The 26,811-nt window shown below is 32.8% G+C and overlaps 1 protein-coding gene across 1 annotated transcript in view; it reads right to left on the minus strand.

Annotated features, from left to right (window-relative positions):
* The window catches only part of Naaladl2 (N-acetylated alpha-linked acidic dipeptidase like 2), an 807,008-nt gene that overhangs the window by 145,159 nt on the left and 635,038 nt on the right, over nucleotides 1-26,811 (minus strand). Inside the window, exon 11 of the mRNA XM_074073742.1 lies at nucleotides 21,823-21,918. Coding sequence (XP_073929843.1) covers nucleotides 21,823-21,918 — 96 coding nt within the window. The remainder of the gene's footprint in view (nucleotides 1-21,822; nucleotides 21,919-26,811) is intronic.

The raw sequence follows: 26,811 nt of genomic DNA on the forward strand, positions 1-26,811 counted from the left end.
TATTCCCAGATACACCAGACTACATAGAACTCCTCACAACCCTACATGTCCTGATGCTTCTATACTTTTCATCAGTGCCTTAGTGAGGTTTGTAGTTATACATATATTTTTGTGATATCTATTCCAGTAGACTTTTAGATCCATGAAGACAATTAATTACTCTTCTTTTGTTTATTGATATATCCTCTGCAATGAACAGAGGGTCCAGCACTCGGAATGTGTTTCATAAAGATTTTTCTAATAGATCTGATTAAAGTAAAGTATGTTTACAGCTGAAATGCCATCACAAAATCCCTTTAAACAATGAATACAGACTTAAAAATAAGGACAGGACAAGCACAGGTGCCTCACACCTATAATCCTAGTTATTTGGGAGGCTGAGATTTGTAGGGTCACAGTTCATATTCAGTCTGGGCAAAAAGTTCACGAGACCCACATCTCCAAAATGACCAGAGCAAAATGGACAGGAGGTATGACTCAAGTGGTAGAGAGCCTGTTTGCAAGTGCAAAACCCTGAGATCAAACCCCAGTCTCACCAAAAAAGAAAAGGACAGGATTGTAAAACAGGGTTTGAGAGGTTGAGGGGGCAGGGATTTGTGGGAGGGAGAAGGTGAATAGAGGGGATAAGAAGAGTGAATATAGTTGATGTATTTTATGTACTTATATGTAATAGAACAATGAAACCTGTTGTAATTGTTTTAAGCAGGGGGAGGAGAAACAAGGAGAGAGATGGTGAGGGCGAACCTAACTAAGGCCCAGTGTAAACATATACAGAAATGTCACAATGAAATCTTTCCTTTATAACTAATATATGCTAACAAAATAATTTTTATTCTTTTTTATTTTATTTTATTATTTTTACATTTACTTACATGTGTGTACATTATTTGGGCCACCCCCTTTCCCCACCATTCTACCTTCTTGTTCTCTGATTTTGCTGAAGAGAAACATAAGAGATAATAAGAAAGACATAGGGTTTTACTAATTTGAGATAAAGATAGCTATACAGAGAGATTTCTAGCCTTGCTTCCATGCACATGTGTATTATAACCTGAATTGGTTCATCTCTACCAGACATCTTTACTACTTCTTAATCTTCTTCCCATAGTGGCCTCTGCCAGTTTAAGATTACTATATTCGCTTCTCTACAGTGAACACATCAACCATATTCAAGTTTTAGGTTCCGTTCCCTTTCCCTATTCCTCCCATAGATGTTCTCCCCTTAGTGTGTGACCCATGTCCAATAATATTATTGCATTTGTTTTAGGTCTATAATCTCCAGATGAGGAAGAACATATGATTTTTGGCCTTGTGAGCCTGGCTAACTTAGCTTAAGATGTTGTTCTCCAGTTCCATCTACTTATTTGCAAATGACAAAATTTCATTCTTCTTTGTGGCTCCATTTGTTGGTAGTGGGGCATCTTGGCTGTTTCCATAACTTGGTTATTGTGAATAGTGTTGCAATAAACATGGGTGTGCAGATACCTGTGGAGTAACCTGAATCACATTCCTTCGGTTGTAGCCCTAGGAATGGTATTGCTGGATCATATGGCAGATCTATGTTTAGTTTTTTAAGAAGCCTCCATATTGTTCTCCAAAGTGGTTGTACTAGCTTACATTCCCACCAGCAGTGTATGAGGGTTCCTTTTTCCCCTCATCCTCACCAATAGGTGGTGTTCTTGATGATAGCTATTCTAACAGGAGTGAAGTAGAATCTTAGTGTGATTTTGTTTTGTATTTCCTAAATGGCCAGGGATAGTGAACATTTTTTATGTGTTTTTGGGCCATTTGGGCTTCTTCCCTTGAAAAAGTTCTGTTTAGTTCAGTTCCCCACTTCTTTATTGGTTCATTGATTTGGGGGAGAGTTTAGTTTTTTGAGCTCCGTGTATAATCTGGATATCAGTTCTTTGACGTAGAGCTAGCAAATGTTTTCTCCCATTCTGTGAGTGGTCTCTTCAATTTAGAAACCATTTCTTTTGTTGTACAGAAGCTTTTTAATCTCATGTAGTCCCACTTATCCATCCTTTCTCTTAGTTGCTGGGCTGTTAGAATTTTACTGAGGAAGTCCTTGTCTATACCTATTGCTTCCAGAGTATTCTCTGCTCTTTCCCATACTAACTGCAAGGTTTTAGGTCTGATATTAAGGTCCTTAATTCACTTTGAGTTGATACTAGTGCAGGGTGATAAATATGGATCCAGTTTCAGTTTTCTTCAAGAAAATAACCACTTTTCCCAGCAACATTTGTTAAAGATGCTGTCTTTTCTCCATGGTATGGTTTTGGTGCCTTTGTCAAAATTAAAGTAGGTGTTGCTGTGTGGATTCATATCCGGGTTCCCTATTCTGTTCCACTGGTCTTCATATCTGTTTTTGTGACAGTACCATGCTGTTTTTATTGCTATGGCTCTGTAGTATAGTTTGAAGTTGGGTGCTGTTATGCCTCCAGCATTACTATTTTTGCTCAGTATTGATTTGATTATTAGTGGTCCTTTGTATTTCTAAATGAACTTTAAAGTAGATTTTTCAATCTCTGTGATGAATGTGATTTTGATGGGAATTGCGTTGAACTTGTAGAATTCTTTTGGTAGTATAGCCATTTTTCCTCTATTGCTTCTGCCAATCCATGAGCATGGGAGATCTTTCCACCTTCTGTAGTCTCTGATCTCTTTCTTCAGTGGTTTGTAGTTCTCCTTGTAGAGTGCATTTACATCCTTTCTTAAGTTTATTTTAGGTATTTTTTTTTTGAGGCTATTGTAACTGGAATTGTTCTCCTATATTCTTTCTCAACTTATTAATTGTTGGTGTATAGAAAGGCTACTGATTTTTGTAAGTTGATTTTGTATACTGCTATATTGTTGAATCTGTTTATGGTGTCTAGGAGTTTTTTTGTGGAGTTTTTTGGGTCTTTGAGTTATAGGATCATGTTGTCTGCAAATAGGGATATTTTGACTATTTCTTACCTACTTGTATCCTTTTATTTCTTCTCTTTGTCTTATTGCTCCAGCTAGGAATTCCAGGACTATGTTAAATAGGAGTGGGGAGAGTGGTTCTCCTTGGCTTGTTCCTGTCTTTATGGGAAATGGTTTCAGTTTTTCTCCATTAAGTATGATGTTGGCTAGAGGTTTGTTATATATAACCTTTATAATGTTGAGGTAGTTTCTTCTATTCCTAGTTTTCATAGCGCTTTTATCATGAGATGGTGTTGAATCTTATCAAAGGCTTTTTCAGCATCTATTGAAATGATCAAGTGGTTTTTGTCTTTGCTTCTGTTAGTGTGCTGTATTATATTTATTGACTTGTATATGTTAAACCATCCCTGCATCACTGGGATGAAGCCAACTTGGTCATGGTGAATGATTTTTCTGATACATTGTTGTATTTGGTTTGCCATTATTTTCTTGAGGATTTTTGCATCAATGTTCATTAAAGAAATTAGCCTGTAGTTCTCCTTTTCGGATGTGCCTTTGTTTGGTTTTGGGATGAGTGTAATACTGGCTTCATAGAATGAGTTAGGCAGTCCTTCTCTTTTTATTTCATGGAAGGAGTTAAGGAGCTAAGGTTAAGGAGTGTTGGTATTAGTTCTTTAAAGGTCTGGTAGAATTTAGCAGAGAATCTGTCAGGTCCTGGACTTTTCTCTTTGGGAGACTTTCTATTGCTGCTTCAATTTTATTACATGTTATAGATCTGTTTAGTGGTTAACAGTTTTGAATGGTCATAAGTATCTAGAAATTTGTCCATTTCTTCAAGATTTTCCAATTAATTGGAATATAAATTCTCAAAGTAGTCTCTGATGATTCTCTGTATTTCCTTGATGTTTGTTTTTATCTCCCCTTTTCTGTTTCTGATTTTACTTCTTTGGGTCTTTTTCTCCTCATTTTAGTCATATTTGCCAATGGCTTCTTAATCTTGTTTATTTTTTCAAAGAACCAAATTTTGCTGTGGTATTTACATACAATGGAATTAAGCCAAAAATAAGAATGAAATTTTGTCATTTTTAGGCAAATGGATAGAACCGGAGAACATCATCTTAAGTGAACTTATTCAGGTTCAGAAGGCCAAAAGCCACATATTTGCTCTCTCATTTTGGATAAAGGCCCATTCCAATACAGGCACTATTATACATTCATAGAAATATATACAGAACATGTATCCAAAAGTAAGACTGGTAGAGAAGAACAAAGGGGGAGGAAAAAGAGGAGAGAAAGATAGTGAATAATAATGAAATATATCACATTTGTGTCGGAAAAAGACACAAGGAAACATACTGAAAACTGTTAAATAACACACAATAAGAGAAAAAGGACAAGGAAGTACAATAGAGGGGGGTTACATTGACTTAAGCACAATGCATGTACTGGTATAATACCAAGGCAAATACCCCTCTGACCAATGAACAAACACCTACACAATGAAGGACAAGAATGAAAAGCAGGTACCCTAAGGGGAGGGTACAGAAACAAAAAGAATTTTGGATAGTACCATCATTTTTACTTTAAAATTCTAGAAACAATATTAAAAGCATTATTTTTCATTTTCTAGGATAAGAGAGGAAAGAATCTACAGACTTGCACTTAGTTAAAAGTCAAAACAACTCCGGCAATAAGAAATAGGCAGTTGGCATAACCAGCCAATGTCTGAGGTATTATCATCAGTGGGAGGCAAGGTCCTAGTCCATTCCTACTGGTCTAGCTGATGCTAAAAAAATGGGAAGTTTATGGCTCTGAACAGCAAATTCCAGCAGAAGATGAATGACTCTAACCCTATATTTGGGCCCATATAGCAGAGCACTAGTAAGTATGCAATATTTAGGTGAAAAGAGTACAAGAGCCTGTATGGATGCTCCTCACCTGCTTTGTCAATGAGGCCTGGGTATAGCTCCCTTCTATAAATAAGAAAAATAGATTTTCTAGATCAGCACATCGAATCCAGCAGAGAAACTGAAAAAATGCTACTACACACCTTCACAAGCAACACAATCACTTTGCTATTTATTGGGTTGCTTGATGTCTCTTCTACTCTGATACAGCTTGTGGACACAAATTAGGCATTGCTAATTCTAATCCAGCAGTTTTTTGTTTGTTTTCTTATCTCAAACAGAACCTAGTAAGGATATAACAAGGCAATTGGTGGCTAAACTGAATTGTACATACAGGGAGCAGTTTAGACAGTAGGTATCTTAAAAAAACAAAGGCCTTTTTTTCAAAAATGGAGGAAAGTAAGGTAAAACAGGTCCTGTGTAGGAGTTGGTACCAGTGGGAGGGGTAGGATATAAAGAAAGAGTGAAGGAGGGTGAATGTAGTAGAAATATGTACTCATGTATGAAAATGGAAAAAGAGACATATTGAATCTATTCTAAGAATGGTGGGAGGGAGGATAAAGGAGAATTTAACTAAAATATATTACAAGAACTTTTTTAATGTTACAGTACCACAATATATATAATGATATATAATGGATACATACTGGAGCTTTATCGCACAGTCACTGATGAATGATAAAATGATCAATTCAAAAGGTTGAAAAAGGTAGATAAATGCCCTTAATCATTTAGTCATCATCATCATCCTAGATTAAATATTTAAATACTAAAAGAAAATAATTTAGATTTATAAGATATGTTGATATTTTTTCAGAGTAGGTAAGAATTTAAATCCCTAAAAGCACTAAATATAAAGCAAGAGATAGTAAACTAGATTACCCTGATATGAAAAATTAACTGTTCATCCAAAAATACAAGTAGAGTGTGCATAAAAGTTAACATCTGGGGGAAAGATATTTTCACAATCCATGCAACCGACAATAACTGCTATAGCCAGAATATATAATAATCACCTATGGATCAATAAAAAAGACAAACAATCTAATTTAAATATTCATAATAATGTTAGCAGATACTTAGAATACATACATACAAACATTCCCCAAATTGCCAAATCACATATATAAAGCCACCTAACTTCATTAACCACCAGAGAAAGATATATAACTTAACAACAATTACATGTACATGTATCAGGTCAGCAAAACGAAAGAGAAAAACAAAATAAAAGAGCAGATCAAAGAGAATTATGGTTTCAAGAATTGAGATTACATGTATCCTCTTAGTTTAACTATCAGCACTAACAAATAAGACCACCTGTGTCATAACATTTATTCCATGAGGTTCTTGCTTATGAAGATAAAGTTTTAAGTCAACAAACAAGTTCATCATTTGCTTCAAAAAATTTCTATAAGTGAATATGCCTAGGTAAGTACCTTCTGTGCAATCACTTCTTTCAACACAATACTTTTATTGCTCACTTAAACAAACAGCTCAAATCTCCTTTCACCATATCCAACAATTTAAAAATATTGTCATGAAATTTTCCTATTAGCAGTAGTTTCTCTAAGTTAAAACATTCACTATAAAACTTAAAACCCAGATACCCAAGTTCCCTATAAATCTTCCCAATATCCTGTTGAGTTTTAGCCAGAGTAGCATTTCCCTTTGGATTAGTGGTACTAAATTCTGCTTGATCAGTAGGTTATTCTAATGGTTTGGGGGGAGTTGATATCCAACTATGCTAGCAATTTAGCATTATCTGGTAATGTTAAAGACATTCATTCTGCTGGTGGAGTCACTCAAGTGGGTAGAATGCTTGTCTAGCAAGTGTGAGGCCCTGAGTTCAAACTCCAGTACTGAGAAAAGAAAAAAGTTGAAAGACATTCATTCCTTAAGAAGAATTAACTCCATTCTAGAATATATAGCATAGAGAAACTCTTGTACTAGAAACATGTACAAAAATATTCTTAATAGATGTTGGAAAGAATCCAAATACCCATCAATACTAGAGCAGTAAACACACTTTGATATGTTTATGCAAAAGGATGCTTTATAGTAATGAAAATAAATTGGTGTTGTCACACCTACCAACACTGGATGATGAAGAAGTAAAAACAGTCCTTTCTTCATTATCAATCAATGTTGATGATATGATTTTAAAACCTCAATTCTAGTTAATACATATCTTTAATCCTGATTCTTCAAAGTCAAATACACCTTTGTTTTCTTAATACTGAGACTTTTTCTTTCCAAATATGAATATGGATTTCCTTTTAGACAGATGCATTATTGGTCAGACACAGTGGTGATTCACCTCTGTAATCCCATCTATTTAGGAGGCAGAGATCAAGAGGATCACAGTTCAAGGTCAGCTATGACAAAAAGCAAGACCCCATCTCACCAACAGCTGGACATGGTAGCATGTGCCTGTCATCTTAACTACTTGGAAAACATAAATAGGAGCATCACAGTCCTGTCTGGCTCAGGCAAAAAATGCATGACTCTGTTGGAAAAACAATTAAAGTAAAAAGGACTGGGGGCATGATTCAAGTGGTAAAGTGCCTGCTATGGAAGTGCAATGCCCTACTTCAAATCCCAGTACTGCCAAAGGATGTATGTGCTTGGGGGCGGGGGTGGCAGACTGCATTATCTTGTTTATTCTTTTTCTCTTGGTTTCAAAATATATATTTGACTTTCTTCTCATGTGTATATCTGATTTACTGTTGTCACTCCCCCTGCTTGAAATATGTACTTAAATCACTTTTCAAATGTATACCAGCAAACATTTCACAGGTATGCTCTTCTGAGTAGGGCTGCTCTCCTCTGATCATCCCAAAACAGTTTTATAAAGGTCTGGGGTAGGGAATATCTTGGGTATATGTATTTATAGAAAAACTTATAAAACTGAGATATTAAGTTTTGAGACTTTTTTAGTCTCCAGGTTCTACCTGGTGGTCAGTCTTCTTCAGTTCTTCTGTGCATATCTTGAGTAATCAATAAAAAGCATTATTTCAAAATCTTCTACTAAAAAAAAATCTTCTTAAAGTTTTATGTACACAAGCCTCACAGATCAAAGAACCAAGTTACAAAAGAATAAATATCCTATAATTCTCTTCAGAAATTTTTAAATAGGATGGCCTAAATAATATATTGTTACCAGATGCATATAGGGGAGAAATAAGAAATGCAAGAAATAACTTTCAATTTAATAGAGTAATTACCTCTTCTAGAAGATTTGAAATTGTGATTGAGAAGAGACACCTGGAGTCTGTTAGGGGACTGTGATTGTTCTGTTTCTTAAGCTGTACTGCAGTTAATATGATACACTTCACAATGAAAAAGTGAAATGTAAAATTTTGTGTCATTTTAATGGTATGTACTAGTAATCCATAAAACTAGCATTTGAATCATGAAAAATAATTATACTTTCATGTTTGACTTAGATTTTTTTGTGGAAACACTTATTTTCACATTTTCTCATAAAATTAATTTGTAATAATTAATAATCTACAAAATAGATATAAGCAGGAAGGATCTAGCCTGGGAAAAGTGTCTATGGGGTTTCTAATCAGAATATATATGCTTATAATCTGAGAAGACAAATGTGAAACTGAAGAGGAGATGCCTACCATCAAGTGAAATGGCTGAGTAAGTCACTATGGTAGTGATAAGAAGACTTGCACAGAAAGGAAGACTAACTGTGTTTTAGTTTATTCCCATTTTATGTTGTAAATTGCTTTTTAGTATTTTATAAAACAAATTATTTTTGAGCACCAGTTATGCGTTAGCCTCTGGAGCTAAAGAAAGAAGTGAAACAGACCTAGTCTCTGAAGTCTGAAAAGATGTATAGTGTAGTGGAGAAAAGATTATTATTATTAATAGTAAAAGAAAAAGAGTAAAAAAAGGTAAGAACTGAGGGCAAAGGTAGGAAGAGAGGGAGGAAGAAAGAAAAAGAATAAAATAATTTTATAAATCAGGCATGACAAGAGACTTGAAGAAAGAGCTGGGTGAGAAAGTAGGTATGAGGGAAATGCTGCATTTTGTTGTGCCCCAGGAATGGCATCAGAGAAAAGGTAACATCAAATGGAAACATGAAGAAATCCTGGGAATGAGCCACATGTGTATTAAAAAAGGATACTGAGGGATGAAGAGCATCAAATTATGCTACACACACACACACACACACATATATGTAAATACAAGCACATATATACATGTATACACATTAATATGTATGTGTAGAGAGCATAATGAAAACCACCAAGCGCTGTTTGAAAAAGGGGAAGAGGGAAGGGAGAATGTTAATATAATGGAGAGGGTGAACTTGTTCAATGTACACTTGCATGCATGTATGGAATTATCACAATGAAACCCTGTTACATTATTAATGTATGCTGACTAAAACTATTTATTTTAAAAAGAGGATACTTCTGTAGAGAAAGCTAGCATGAGGAGGAAGAAATCTATGTCTGAAGAACAGTGGCATTCACAGGGGTTAGAGCAAATGCGTGAACAGAGAGAAGAGGAAGATGAAGTCAGAGAGGGCCTGGGTAGGAGCTTTGACAGATGAAGTACGAAGCCGTGGACCAACACATCCCTCTTTCTTTCCCTGACTTTCATAAGACTTCTTCATTGGTTGCATGGAATTGAGAAAAGGCATTGCTTATTAAAATGACCACCTTGATGAAACATCTAAGCATTGGCTTTGTGTTCTTGCTTTACACCCTTTGCAACACCAAAGCCTCCTACACTTCCCTTATGGTGATGATAATTAGATCATATTGTAATTGTCCTGTATTTCACATTTTGTGATATCAAAAAACATATGCACATCTTGTTGAGCATTACTTCATTATTAATTAAACATGATAATCTCTTCAAAACTCAGTTTTCCTCTCTGAATAACAATACTAATATTTTCTTTTTAGCCTTACTAAGAGATCAAAATGGGAACACATGTGTAATCAACAAATATTAATTCATTTCTACTCATTTAAATTTTTAGACTGAGGCAGGGAAAAACCTAATAGTTTCATTTCTTCACAATGAAGTATGTTAATAAATTAATGCAACTGGTATTTTCTCTCATGCTTATATCACTTCTCTACATCATTTGTGGCCTTTTTTCTTACAGCAACCCATGGGTCATTCTCTATTTTGCATGTATTGGTCATCTGGATGAAAGATAGTCCTACTAGACAGAAAGACCAAATGTGACTGAAGCAAGTTCAATAAAGGGTCAACAGATTGTTACAAAAATGCAATAACTTCTTTCTCTGTTTTAGAGTGATTTTATTATTTCTTCAAGTTATCTGACATAAAATTACAATTTTTTTTCTATTCTGAAGTATCTCTGCTTCCTAAGATTCTCAATGACTTGTGTTCATGCATTTACTGCTTGGTCTCATGTCCTCAGTCCTTTGGTGTATCCATTCAGGCATTTCCATCTGCCTTCACACCCCATTTACTTTGGGTGATCACTGTTCTGAATCATCCAGGATTACCAGTCACTGTGAGTAGACACAACAATTACTTGATCTTCCTTAGTTTTACTCTTCCAAACCAGGGAGTTTTAAGACTTCCACATGAGCCTCAGAAAATATGCATAATCAAGATCTTTAATGGAGAAGACTTAAAATATCCAAGAAGTTAAATCTTATCCAAAAAAGAAAAAGAAAGACTAAATAATTGAGTTTATCAACCACAAAAATGTTCACCGTTCTCTGCATATTTAAAAATAGATCACATTTAAGAGTAACTCTTTTAGAAAAGCTTCTGTGAGCAGAAAGCGTTCATGATGGTTTATGCTATAGCTGACATAGGGACAAATGCCTGCTGAAAAGGAGGTCTTCAAAGAAAAAGATATTCTAGTTATTTAGTAAAACATGTATCAAGTTATTAATGATCACTGGAAGTCACCACTAGGTATTATAGCACATAAAAGGATGGACTAGTATGGATAAATTTCTGTCAAGAAACTATAACCTCTTAGAAGAAACAAGGTACATAGAAGAACTACAGTTTTCTATAAAGCTGCATAAATGTTACAGAGTATCATAGCAAATATATGCCCAGATTCTCATATTGATTCAAATTCTTCAAATATGTATTTTAATCTGTGTAGCTTTCTTGAATATAATTATTTAATTTGTTTTCAAATTAGACTATTTTGAATTTAGTTATAATAGCTATATAAAAGTTCATGCACTTGGATCTCAGTATCTACTACCTAGAAAAGCTGTGCCTGGGTAATTCGTGCTGCCAATTGAGAGAATAAGCCACTTTGTGGCAACAATTAAAAACAAGACACAAAGTCTAGGCACAATGACCATATTTTCTAGAGAAAAGTTGGAGCCAAATAGCTCAATTTCATAACTAACTCACTGACATTAAGAAATCTTCCAGATGTGGCAGTTTGATTTTCCTTATGATTTCTGAAAGACTAAAGTGAAATAGTGAACCATTTCAGTAAGAAAGTCTCAGTTTTCTTTCTGGATTTTTGCTAAGGAAATAGTGGATAAAAAAGGTAAAAAGGAATCACAGACTCCCTCTTTTCTTTCCATTGCCCTGAAAAATAATTTACTTGAATCAGGTAAATGTCTCTAGGGTGTATATATTAATTGTCATCAGGAATTGTAACTAATGTTTAATTTACTGTATTTAGATAAAATTTCTTATGATTCGAAGTAATAACCACAGCCAAATTGTTCTAATGTCTTCTTCATTTATGTATTTTACAAATGTTTTTTAATGTTTGCCATGTATTTTTATTTCACTTTATTATTGCTGTACTGGGAGTACAGAGTGACATTTTAAAAGTTCTTACAATATATCATAGTTGAATTCACCCTTTCCATCATTTCTTAACTGTTATGTATTGCCCTCTTCTAATTATTTCAAATGCTACATATTTCTCTTATCCTTTCCTCCATTCTGTTGACAACTGAAACAAATATTAACTAATATAATATTACTATAGGTCCCTAAGTATATATCTCTGATAATTTGATTTGTAAATTAATAACAATCACCCTTACTAATATTCAAGTACCTAACCAAAAGTATATAGTCAACTGCTAAGTTTAAAGTATGTATCCTTGTTTTGAACCATATGTGGTAAAAATAACTTTAGGCTTCACAAAATGCTATTGTTTGGATTTGTATATCCCCCAAAATCTCATGTGTTAAAATGCTGGACCCCAGTCCATGGTCCTATTAGGAGACAGTGGAACTTTTAAGAGGTTGTGCCTAGTGAAAGATCTTCTGATTCCTGCTCAAAAAACTGTAGGATCCTTTGTTTCTCTTGTTCTTAGACATGAGTAAGATGCTTTTGTTCTGCCAAGTGTTCATTCCATGATATACTGCCTTACCACAGGTTCAAAAGCAAAGGGATCAACTGGTCATGTACTAGAACTTCCAAAACTGGGGGCCAACATAAACCTTTCCTTTCAATAAGTTGATCTCAGGTATTTTGTTATAGCAGAAAGCTATGGACACATAGAAGCTCCTATAAACTATAGAGGAATCAGAAATTTGACACTTATTTGATAGACCAATCAACGAGAACGATGCCATATATCAAATACAAACATCTCAGACTGGGATAGGAGAAGCCACATTGGTGCAGGAAAAATGCTAACAACTAAGATGGAGGATACAGTGCATAGTGTTTCAAATATACTTATTTCATTGTATTGGCAGTTACAGATTACTGGTTAAAACCTGGATCATTGTCAAAATGGACAAATAAGTATAGGTGAATTATAACTTATTCCATAAACAAACCTTTTAAACTTAAAGACCTTTGGTAAGCAATGGAATGGACATTTAATTATCCTGCTACATTTCTAACATTGACAAGCATATTAGCCCTTTAACAGCAGGAAGATATTGTGTCTTAAAATGTTTTTGTATTTTTAACAATGTCCTGTATTTCAAAAGAACATTACTACACAGAAAGTCATTTTTTAGCTCCTTCAATTGGTACCAGTTCTTATAGAGATTCTCACATTTGTAGGGGCTTCTTAAAACAGTGACATCTTGAAGTTTCTAAGGGTCACCCACATCCTTAAAGGTAGGGGGTTGTAACTGATGAGCATTTAGAACCAGGTTGGCAAATAAGTGTTTCTCATGTGTCAAATTCAATCAATTTGAAGCAGCAGTCTAAGGCGATATATTGAGAACAGTTCTGAGTCTCAGAGTAAACAAGATGATTGTGTTCAGATATCTACCAAGGGGCAGGAAAAGACAATTGCTTGATAAATATAATGTGGTACTTTTAACCCTTCTTAAGTCCATTTATTAAAATGTAGTGAAGTTTTGGGACTAAACCAGTTAACCACACTCATTTTATGAATACTTTTTGTACGGTAGCTTATAGATACAAAAAGTATCTTATTTTCTCTTTTTTAAAAATCCATCTCTCATTCCATTTCAAGTGGTGTTAAATGACTATATTTAACAGAGTACCTAGCAACCTGTTATCAGAAATATTTTCACTATTACCACTGGTTTTGCATTTTCCAAAATACTTCTTTGGGAACAATAATATTTGCTATAAATGGTAGCAGATTTGGTGGTTGTCTTTATAAGACTTTTGCTACTCTGTAATTCATACTCCTTTGTATCAGTCACATATTAAAAATGAGATGAACCCAGTTCCACCAGAAAGAATGACTGCCCTTGATCCATCAGGAGAACCATAAATCTCTTTTCTGCAGTGTGAGTGGTTTCTATAAATCCAGCCTAATTCAGTGTGCAGTGTTATTTCCCTAGCACAAAGAATGGTTCAAAATAGAAGCCAGAAACCAATTCAGACCACTAAGATGGAGGTCAGTTTTGCTGGAGCTTTCTTAAAGTTGGTGTCATAACTGCTTTGAGAAAGCCAAGAGAACACTTGTGTCGATCACCCAAAATTATGTAAAGGTGTTATCCCAGCAATTGTTGACATCATTTTGCCTACTATAAAGGAATGCCGATGATAAAATTCTAACATAAAGAAGGACAGAACTAAAAGTAAACACATGGCGATGGGGTGCTATACTTGAACTTCTTCTGAACTATGTCTGGAATTTTCAGTTACATGAGGCAATAGAAATCCTGTATTTTTATTGAACAAGATTGTTCATGGGTCTTTATTAATAGCAAACAAAAAATTCTACTATATACTTTTTTAGTTGTTGATGGAAATGTATTTAAGAGAGATTACCATCTTCCTTGATTTCTTAAAAATCAGTAATTATAAGGGCTACAACTTTTCTTTTTACTGTTTTAATTTAGAATGCAGAAGTATTACTATGTAAATGTGAATCTCTCATAACACAAAGTCGGTGTAATTTCAAATGTAATACAATGCTAAGCCTTAATCTTATAAAATGAAAGGGACACATTAATAAATATATACTAATTGAGTCAAGATAAATATTTTTTATCAGTAATTTTAAACACAAATTTGTTTGGTTTACTCTAATTTAATGTTGATCAGTTCTTAAAATTGTATACGATATTATAAAACATTTATGTTTGAGTAATATATTTGCTTTACACTAAAATAGTCACTGTGAATTCTCCAAAAAAAAATTCTATCATTAAATGATGATTATACTACATGCTAACAGAAACCTGAAATTTGAGTATTTTTCCACATCATATCAACAGCAGAAAATATAAGACTAAATTTTAGTAAACTAAGCAAACAATCAGACAAAAACTAATACAGCATGGCATTTTGAGTTCCCTAGAGAAGACAGTCATAAAGATTATAGGCATATGCATGAATGCATGTATTTATATGTATATATACACACATATATGTACTTTCTTTTGATATGCATGTGTATATGTATGTACATTTTTTAGAGTTTTCCAAGGAACAATATTGACAGTAATTACACTGAAATCTGTACCATTAATTAGCTCATAGCATACAGTGAGTTTGTGTGTGCTCACATGTGCACACTAGGGGCATCCTTTATGTCAGCCATTCATGGGGGTTGAGGGGACAATCTTCAGAACACTTAAGTGACAAGATTAAAGTTTATTATAACAGATTCCCAAAGACTGCTCAGATTTTTCTGATATGTTTTGTTATATTACATTTTTTTAATAAGTAGACAGTGCCTGGAGCTGTCAAATATTTTTATTATACAGAAAGTATGTTTCAATGCTACAAAAGGAAAGGACATTTGTCCTGGCTCACTTGGGTTAATCTCATATGCACTGACCATTCTTCTCTCTGCTTAGTACTTCTACAGAACTTTGGGAATGGTACTGTGAAAGAACTGTATGAAGAGACAGAGTCTCCTCTTCAAAATGAGGGGAAATGCAGAAATTAATATGAAAAGTCATTTTCAATTTCTTGATAGAGCCCTAAAACAAGATGAATTTATATTTGGAGTATACAAAATTCAATTATCACCAAAAATATTGCTTTATAGACTGAGAAAACTATTTCCTGAATTAGTTATGAAAACTTACTGAAATATATTTATTCATCTTTAAAAATAGTCATATTATTCATAGTTACATGTACCTACAGTTATAACATTTCCTATTGTGATTTACATTACTTGTATATTACAAATCATAATTAATATTTGGTTACTAAAACATTTTTAGATCAGTCTTTACATATATATACATATATATGTAAAAGTGTATGCTCACAGAGTAACAACCTTTCTACTGTATACAATGATATTTAATGTACTATAGCATTAAGCAAAATATCTACCTTGACAATTAATTTCTATTTAAAAAGAGTCAAATTTTTACATTTTAATATTATGTAATATTTCACCTTATGTAATAAGACAAAAAAAGAAAACTGCTGCGTAAGACATGCCTTCAGAAACCATAATATTTGTGCAGTATAATGATAAACAATAAACCAAATCTCTCTGGGCAAGAGAAAATATGGTTACAGTGCAATCTTCAATCCCAGAAAATGAAGATATTGAGTTTAATTATACATTTATGAAGAAAATATACACCTATAATTTTTCCTCTTCAAAACAAAAGAAGTTGATTTTAATGTACTATCATTTCCCATGAGTAGCTCCAACCAATGTTTTTATTATAACACACAATCTCTGCATTGAAAATATGTATTTGGGATATTTTCTGGTTTAGTTCATGTCCATAAAACCTAGAGAATAGATCTCTACAGAGACATTTTGCATCTAATACCAACAATTTAATATAGCATGGGAAAATAGAAGTTTTTAAACAAAAATCTTAAATCAATAGTTTCACAATAACCACAAGTATATACACATGCAGAATTAAAGAATATCCTTAAACTTTCTTTCATAAATATAGTACTCATATTTTATCAAAACAAGGAATTGTCAACATTAAAGATATATGGAAGACACTCAGATTTGCTCATTCAGATTAAAAGTCATAGTTAGGATTTCTAAGCACTTAAAAAACTATATGAGAAATGCTAGAAAAACTATACTCTACCTCATGAGTACAGGATGCTTTTGAAACTTGGAAAACTAAATTAAAGATTTGGCCAGGAATGATGGTGCAGGCTTGTAATCTCAGCACTAAGGAGGCCAAGGCAGGTGGATCAGAAGTTCCAGGCTAGTCTGTGCTACATAGTGAGATCTGATTTCAAACAACTGTTTCCCTCTTTTTCTTATTATGTGAAGCTTAAGAGCTACATTTTCCAAAGCTGTGGTTTAGAAGGGCATCTCAAGAGAAACTAAATCATTCTATATTTTGGTCTTCCTCATTACTCTATAGCTATAAAGGTAGTAGATTTATTTATGTTGTCATTATCATGCTTTCTGAATCTTAAGACTATTGTAATAACTCATACAAACATGTTTCTAAATGATATTTTTAAACAATTCCACATTTATGATTTGAAAGTCATGTCCTTAGAATAATATGCTAAAATTTTGTTTCCATTATAAATATGTTTCTACTATAAATAACTCAGAAAGTTGATTAATAGCAAAATCAAACTAATATTACCTGAGTTAAAATTAAAATTATTTAAAAGATTTTCATCATTAAAAAAACACCTTTAACTTTTTTTCACATCACTATAAAATTGAGTCAAAATTTATACACATAAATTAAGGGCAAATCTAACTGTGTAGTGCAAACTAAATAACAATTACTAATCTTGGTTTCTAGGCTATATGCAAATATTGCCTTCCTCTGAAACTTAATGTCACTGTGACAATTTCTCTACATATAAATGAGAATAAATACCATAGTGTTCCTACTATTTCTCCTTGTGGTATTGCAATGCCCAAATAATTTTATCAAAGATTCTGGTTATACATTACATTAAAAAAGGAAAAATACAACTCTTTTACAGAACAATATTTTCAAAAGCTCTATACTTACTAATATTACACATCCTATACTAATTAGAAATAAGGATTTTTTTTTTCTTAAGTGGGAAAAACAACTAAAGGACTAACAAATAGACATTTTGAGGGAGCTTACAAACAAAATTAGGTCATTTGCTGGTCTTCATGGTACCACATATATAAGTCCTTATTTTGCTTCACTGGATGTACCATTTATATACAGACACAGTTATGCACAACACAGAGCATTTGGGGTATCAGATGAAATGTATTATCAACCTAATAATATATTATTACCTCTCCTCTGATACCCTAAATGCTTTATATTCACATTTCATTTTAAAGTACTTTGAATGTAGTTATAGTCACTTGTTTTGTTTCATTTTGTTTAAATACAAACTTATAGTCATCATTAATTAGATATCTATTATGGATAGAATTTTAACAAAAAACGCTGATGAATTACATTCAACCTAAAAATAAATATTAAATAAATACGGGACATTAAATTTATTAAAAGTGCATTCAGAAATAGTTAACAAACCATGTGAAGCCCTCTACTCAGAATAATAAATATTTGATCATTTGGCATAAATAAGGAGGAAAACAAAGAAATGCAAATCATTCTCCAAAAGTTGCAATGTGTGAGCAGGTGACTGGATGAATATGGTTTTGAGACTTTCCTCCTTTTTATGATATTCTTTTTTCTTGAGAGAGGTCTTTCGATCTCTCCTGTGCTCTTTTTTCTCTGCAGGAGTGTCGGGGCAGCATCACCTAAATCTTCAATGATGGTGAAAATTTTCTACAACCTGTGAGGCCATACAGAGTAACCACTAGCACATTTTGCATATGTTCTTGCTAAGCATGTGAATTGTGGCTAATGTCATTGAGGAATTGACATTCTGATCTAATATAAATAATATTTCAATTGATGTGGGACTAGTGGTTACTGTATTTAACACTGCATTTTTTGACTCTGCTGTTATTTAGCACCAGATTCATAAATCTGACCACCTCCTTGGTGTGTATGCCTGCAGCCCCTATAGCATTCCAAATGTCCACATGTCCATCACTGTCTCCAAACCAGTAACCAATTGAGTTAATAGGCAATAATACTGACTTTAAGATAAAACCATTGAAATTATCCATGACCTTTTATTCACTTCTCATCTCTTACATTATACAACCTGCTATTTAATCCCAAACTTGCCTCTCAAATCTGTTTTTTTTTTTCAGATATCTATCATTGTTTTCACACACTATTACCAACAACCTGATCTTTAAGCCACTCTCAGGGAAAAATTATTGACATTAAGATGAAGTTGAAATTCCTTAAATTCCTCACATTCACTTGTCTTGTGAATTCTTCAAATCACCTAGTCAGAGGCAAAAGTTCTATTTTCTTGGCTCCCATATTTTCCCTGTGGATTACATAAACCATTCTCTCCTGGGTCTTGTCTTTTCTCTTTTTTGCTCCTCCCATACTTTGTCCACATTACTTTCACCTGTTTTAGTGTATTAGATTAACATGATTTCCTTACCTTGTTTAATCATTTGAAACAACTTCTGTGTAGTCATTATTTCTGTATTTCAAGTGGTTTTGCTCCACGCATGACTTATAGTAGACTTGAAATGCTTAGATTATTAATAACAATTTATGAGCTAAATGCTGACGGTTTAGAGACATAACTAGAAAATACCTAGGTATAGAAGGAGAAATAAGTCTATTGCAAAACATGAATCCGTGGTGATTTTTACTCACTTATTAAAGTATTAAGCAGCTAGGATTTAAATTGGTATTTAATTCATGTGTAGTCTTTACAGGAATTAGCTTGGCTTCTATGATAATTTGAAAAAAACAAATGCTATTTTTAAGGCAATTATAAAGGATAAGAAAAACATCTCAACATCCATGTTGCCCTTCAGCAACTTTATACTGCACCACCCAACTGTCATTGGAACTATGATGTATTATACCTTCTGGCGTCAATATTGAGCCTCATTCATTACTTTCTTATGATACATGCTTCATATCAAAAAGACAAATGCCAAGAAAATTTCAAATTTTGTAAAAAAACAAAATACAGGACAATGTTGAAGACCTACTTTCAAGGACTTATGACTCATGTACTTTACATGAGTATGGTTTATTTTAAAATATTATTTAAGTTTAGCAAAGCATCAATTATAAATGGTTAGGTTTCTAAAGTAGAAATTATAACTGAATTTGACATAAAATAACACTTGTCATCTATATAAAATTGTTACTTGGAAATAATATTTGCAATTGTATCACATCAGTATTAGGGATGCATAATTGTTTTTCTTATTTAATTAGATAATATAAAATATATGACCGTGATGTGGTGCTACATCAAATATAAACTTTTTGGGGGGAGAAATAAGAACTATATCTTCAAAATTTCAATTGCTCCTAGTTTCTTGAAAATTTTTAATATTGGCTAATACTAAATTTTTGGTGATTAATATTAAATATCAATACTTAGCAGCAATATTAATGATAGTTTATAACCTTATAAAGTATTTCTTATATTTCCTGTCACTTTCTCATAATTGATAAGTAAGAATTTATACACAGTTGGGTTTTTTAATTCAAAGTCAAGTGTTACTTCTACAAAATCACACTATCCTTAAGCAGGGTGTAATTTTTCACAGGCATAGAATTATTCCCAACATCCATTTAAAAGGTCATTGAAATATCTGTTTACAGATCAAATGTATTTGGAAATATAGATAGAACATGCATGAACAGGTTTGTGTCTTCTCTTTAATGGGCTCTTCTGTTTCACAGTAGGTACTGATCTCTGGTGTGAGTCCAGCCTATGGTCTGTGTGTCCCTCCCTTCCTGACCCATCCCTGTTTCCCAAAAAATTCTCAGGGATTATAGTTCTTAAGTGTGTCTAAGATTTCAGTTACTGAGAATCAGTGTGTTTGTACCGCTAAAATCAAAACTTTTTTCTGGTTAGAGATTTCACCTGCTAGACACTTTCATCTTATTACATAACTGATGTCAACATGCTCTCTAATTGTCCCTTCCATAAAAATCCTTAATTTTTCTTGTTGGTGGAAAAACAGGTAAAATGGAGAAAATATGATTCTATTATCCTGTAGTCTTCTAATTCTTTGCTTAAAAATAATTACATCTTTAAGTATCCAGAATATTTGAATGAATATATGTATATATACATCCAGATGTATCTATATTAACCCAAATATGAAAATCATCATACATATTTATCCATACATACTGAAACACTTATAATATATATTAACTATATCCCTAATACTTTGTGATCTTATTTATAAATATATTATATATAATATTTTGAACACTAAAGAACATTTGGGGGCCACGTCTATTTTGTTATATCTAAACAATAATGGGAATCAAAGGATGGAACTGGGTACTGGTGGCTCAGGCTTGCAATCCTAGCTACTTGGGAGGCTAAGATTAGAAGGATCACAGTTGGAAGCCAGCCCAGGCAAAAAATATACAAGACACCAACTCAATGGAAAAAAAATCTGGGAGTCCTGGTTTATGCCTGACTTCCCCGCTATGGAAAGAAGCCTAAAAAAGGATGGTCTCTGTCCAGGCAAACCTAGTCAAAAAGCAAAACACTATTTCAAAAAAAAGGGTGGCCCTCCTAACAACTAAATCAAGGAGCCAAGATAGCTTGGAAAAGAAAGTATGATAAACGCATAGTTAAAATCCAAATATTCTGAACTTAGAAGAATTTTAAGTAAAATATAATTCTAACTCCTCTTACTTTAGCTTAAACATAAATTCACATAGATCTTAAATGTCAGAGATGGATGTAAGACTAGTCTTTGTATTCTGAGATCATTCTATTGCCACTCATTGAGCTCAGTTCATTTTATTACACTTCACTTTTTAAAAGGAGAAAAAAAGCCTGTAAAGTTTCACTAAAATTTAAGAATGATTAAATCTTTCAAGTAAGCATATATAAATATGTATTATTTTAATTGTACTGCAATACTAATACTCTCTACAAAGTCTATTCCTGAAAGGGAGGTTTTGACGAGTTAGATAAATAACTGATAAGTATAAAAATTCATGATGGTGTGTGACATCAGCAATATTAAATTTATTTGCTGCATACTATAAAACTTAATTTTCTTCACATAATAAATTCATCCCTAAGAAAGTACTATAAAAATATAAGTATCACCTCCATAGAGTAAAATCATCTTGTTATTAGGGCATTCATTTTTATCTCAACAAACAAATATCTTAATTATTGAAACAAAAATTTGGACAGGGTAATTCAAAGACCCATTTTGGGTTGTGATTAGTCTAAAATAGAGTTGCATTTAAGAGTATAATACAAACTTACTATCAGATGGAAGAGAAAAACATTGTTTTATTGAGGATGACTCTTTCATACACATCATCAATTAAAGTATGATCTTGAATGAATTTTTTGGAACATTTGTTTATCACTTTTACCCCTTAGAAAAATAATAGAATACAGCGAAATCCTTTCTAGTATATGTTGCAAATGCAAATATATAGATTTCTCTCAAATGATTATTATACTTTCCCCCATCTATTAAAAACAAACAAAACAAAACTATAAAATGACTTTCCCCATCCTGTTCATGAGTTCACAAATGTATTCCTTCCCTACCTTGGCAATGGTTTCATGAAGGTTGAAAAAAGGATCCATTTCTTCAATTTTTGTTGCGGATTTAGGAAAAATGGCCTCGGACAGAAAACTTGGACCCTGTGGCAAATCAAAAAAGAAACAGAACTCTTTATTGATTTTGTTCTTCAATTGCTTATTGGATTTTCTTTAAAGATTCAAAAGGACTCTAAATTGCTTTAAGGTTTCTGTTGACTATTGGACTTCATTCTACTGATCTAATTACCTATCACCGATATTTATAAATTAAAATAAGGAGAATTCTATAACTTTTAACATTTTATATATACTTACAAAATAATGTTTTCTTAGCAAAAGAGAAAAATTTTGACACTCACTCCACCTTTTTCCCCCTAAATGCAGAATTATATGTAGATGTCTTGACTACAAATGACCTATTGAAATTTCTTCTCCGTTTTATAGACTGCATGTTTTAAGTGTGATAGAATGGAATGTTTATGATAGAAATGATTATCAAGAAAAGCCTCACCAAAGTGTACATGATGTTTTCAATATTATCATACTAACTTCAAAATTTTAAGAAGATAGCCTGGCGCCAGTGGCTCATGCCTATAATCCTAGCTACTCAGGAGGCAGAGATCAGAAGCATCACTGTTTGAACCCAGACTAGGCAATAGTTCATGAAATCCTGTCTTGAAAAAACCCATCATTAAAAAGGGCTGGTGGAGTGGCTCAAGGTGTAAGCCCTGAGTTCAAGCCCCAGAACTACAAAAAAAAGAAAAAAAAATTAAAAAGCTATATTTTGGACAGAAATTCACATGGCTTTTTGTGCTGCCAATAAAGGGATAACATATATATCAGAAATGTATTGTCAAGATTGTTGAGATAAATCAAAGATACTAAAATTAATTCATTTACTGTTTGGCAGGTGTAGCCAAGTTTTAGGATACAAGAAGACATAAATGTTGAAAAGGTTATAACCTAAGTTGATGTTTTTGGAGTTATCAACATTATCAGCATCCTATACAATGATTTTGTTTATAATATAAATATAACTTTCACTTGAAAACTTGTAGGTACTAGGTTATTTGTTCTAGATACATAAAACACTTAGGACAGGAAATAGATAACAGACTGACTTATAGACAGATGGGTTGATAATCTTTCTGAAGACTGTCCTGAGGACAAGAGATTCAAGCACCACAGCAAAATTGATTGCAACAGAGCAACAGATTTAAGACAACTTTTATTTATTTTTTAATTTATCTATTTTCTTTTAGCAAGAAAAAAGGCATACAACTTTATTACATGCATGAGACTATTACAAGAGAGTACCCAAAATCTGGTGAAATTTAGAAACATATTCTTCTTCATAAAGATGAGGGAAGTAGGGAAGTGTGGGCAATTTACAGGGGGGAGATGACTTCCAGGGGAAAAGAATAGACCCAAGGAATAGCCAATAGCCCAGGACAAAGTAGCCAATTTTCATTAGGCTATTTATTAGAGATATCCACTAGCAGGAAAGACTACTTTGGGATATCCGTCAATTTGGGAAAGTTAGGATTACGTAGTAGACAGATGAGGACTAAAACATAATTCCAATTCCTTATATATTAAATAACCCTGGAACAGGTTGTACTGCTTACTCCCTAATAAAACTGAGATAAATCAAAAGTAATTTATCTGGATGCTACAACATATTCCCAACTTTGAATAATAGGACTATGAATCCGTTAAACGGTATCAATACCTGTTAGTACTAACAGTTTATTCATCAAAGTATATTTCATGTTCCTTTCCCTGTTTTTCCCAATAATTAAAAACAAATTTGTCAAAAAGCCTGATATTCTACCTTGTAAGACTTGCCATAAAATTCATATGACACAGAATTAAAATCTTATACATATTCTTTCCTTAATTTCCTCATTTGGAAAGTCTACTAAGAACCAGCATTATGGGTAATATTTCCTTCCTCAAAAAGTCATATGTTGAAATACTACTCCTTCGTACCACAGAATGTGACCTTATTTGGAAAGAGGTCATTACAAATGTACCTAGTTAAGTTATAATAAGGTCTCAAGGTAGTAATATGGGTCCATAATGCAATAAAGCTAGTATCCTTGGAAAAAGGGGAAATTTAGAGATAGTCACTACTCAGGGAGAATTCAATATAAACAAAGTTTTCTTTGCCTTCATTTAGTCAAAAATTGCTTAATTTCAGAATATCAAGGAATTATTTTAAACAAAAATACTTTTTAAGCACTTAATAATGCTTTACTTCACTTTCTTCATTATTAAACAGCAATAAATTTAAACATTGTTGCTATCTTTACATGTATATGAAAGAGTGGTATTATCTTAGCATTGTGAAAGAAAGTAATATTGAACTTTTACGTATCCATAATTTATTAAATTAAACATAATACTATACATTTTGCAGAGTACCTGAAATATAGCAAGTATTCCAGGAGTAATTTTTAATGATTATATAAATGAGGCATTACAAAGAATAGTATATCAAGGGATAGAGGAAAGAGTAAGAAGAAGACAGGAATTATATTAGAGAATAAGGAGTATATTTATAATTTGAATTAATTAACTAATATGTTCTTCCACTGAATAATTGAAAGGCAATGAAAATCTCATTAATTACAACTCCCTACTTATGTCCTTATGTAATCATTCAATTTGAGGCTTGCTGATATTTTATCTTTGCAATATTTACAAAGTTTTGTTTTTCTAAGTACACAAATAAAATTAAAATACTTCAAGAAGTTTATATAAAAGTACTGTGTGAAAGACTTTTAAGGACTTCAATAATGAATTATTAAACAAAAATGAATGCAACAAACTATTCATATCATACTTACATTAGAAAGTCTATGATTTGACTACCTGGTTCTTCATTTGTCTATTATTCTATTGGTATAACTAGCTTTTTTTTTCTTGTTCTTTTAAATCTATATGCTATTTGTTGGTGGTCTAACCTTGATATATGTCCTTTTCATAGACTTGCTGGGTGGGTTTGTCTGGTTGTCTGCTTCAACTACCAATTTTATATTGGTAATTCTCAAAGCTTTACCCTTAGCTCTGATTCCTGTTTATAGTTCAACATTCTTGCTTGTCTTACAGACTCTTCACACACCTCAACTCGCCATGTTCCAACCCATGATCATGTCTTGCCTCGTTGTAGCCTTTGTTTCTTATATGGGGTGTTAGCATATACATCTTGACAAAATACAAAAATTTGTGTTATTCTTGACTTCAATTTATATCAACATCTACACCATAGGGCTGCACTAGGCATTTTCCTTCTAATCTAATACTTAGAAAATTCTCTACTACTTCTTATCTGATGCCCTCATCCATTTGCTTCTTACTTTCACCCAAACTATAGTCTCTATAGTCTAGAGGTCAAAACCCAAACTCATTTATACACTATCTCACAACCAAGTCCCAAAGTATATTACTTCCTCCACCTATAAACAACATTTTCTGTTCCCACAACTCATTTGTGCTATTTACATGTTGTCTCTGCTTCTGCTGCAGTACAGCATTCATCAAATCTTGAATGTCCCTTACTTTTAATATCTCTGTCCCTTTATTTACATTCTTCTGCTGCTTAATGTTCTTTTCCCATCTGTTTCTCAGGATTCCTTATTTAGTTATTTTCTCTGATCCTTAGCAACCCATCAGAGTTAGTTATTCTATTGTCATTGATTCCTTATCACTGACTTTTACTCATTTCTTAATATATTATGTTTTTGTTATATTGTTGCACCTATACTCTGAGCCTTTTAAGACCTAGATTTTTTTTTACTAAAATGGACTAAAATTACCAAAGAACTTTCAGTAAGTCATTGAATTTCTCAGTCTTAATATTACTATCCACAAAGTTGAAATGCAAGAATGCTTGTCCATCCCATCTCAGAGAGTTCATATGAGGACCAAGTAAACAAAAAAACCAAACAGAGGTATTTATTCTGCAAGGCTGAAAGGACTGCTTGAATGCTGGATGCGTTCAACTTTTATTACAGTGGCTAAGAATAACTTTTTTATGTAACCAAGGGTCACAGCTATAAAATTTAAAATAGTAGAAATATGACTTTGTATGACTAATTTTACTTAAATTGTGCTGTTATATCATACAACTGAAATCTACTGCTATGGGTAGCAAGAATTGTTGGGATTGTATGGGGAAAGTCATACTTTCACGTGTGAATTTTAGGGTAGCATTTACTAATGTACATATGGGGGATAAATTTAAGAAATATGATGAGAAAGACAGAAGGCTATTGCAGTAATAAGTGAGAAAAAACAAGTGACTAGTCAGGGACGTGGCATGAGAGAAAGAGAGGAGGAGATGAGATTAATAAAATATTTAAGAACTAAAATTGAGAATGAGCCAATTCAGGATATAATACATATGTACATGGAAATATCATAATGAAATTCTCTGTGGATATCTTAAACAAACAAAAATGTCTTTTTTCAAAAACGGAGGACAGGGAGGTCAAATGGGTCTTATCTGGGGGTTGGTACCAGTAGTGGGGGAGAATATAAGGAAAAGGTGCAGGAGGATCAATATGGCAGAAATATTACATATACATGCACAAAAATGAAAAAAGAAACTTGCTAAAACTATTTTAAGAATGGGGGAGTGGGATAAAGGAGAATGATGGTGGGGGTGAATTTAACTAAGATATACTGTAAGCACTTTTGTAAATGTCATAATATTCCCCCAGTACAACAAATTGGATAATTAAAAAAATGAAGGACAGGTAAAACAGGTTCTGTCTAGGGGTTGGTACTAGTGGGAAGGAGGAGAACATAGGAAAAATAAAAATAAAATTGGTAGTGTGTGCTAATTGGATGTGAGAATCTTAAAAATAAGTCAACCTTTCAAGCAGTTCTAGATTTGATAGACTGAATAGATAAAAATTTTGTTAACTTAAGAAATTATAGAAACACATAAGGCTTTGGGGCAGAAAAGGCATCAAATTTTAAACATTT

This window comes from Castor canadensis, chromosome 5 (assembly GCF_047511655.1).
Source record: "Castor canadensis chromosome 5, mCasCan1.hap1v2, whole genome shotgun sequence".
Classification (NCBI taxonomy): Eukaryota; Metazoa; Chordata; class Mammalia; order Rodentia; family Castoridae; genus Castor; species Castor canadensis.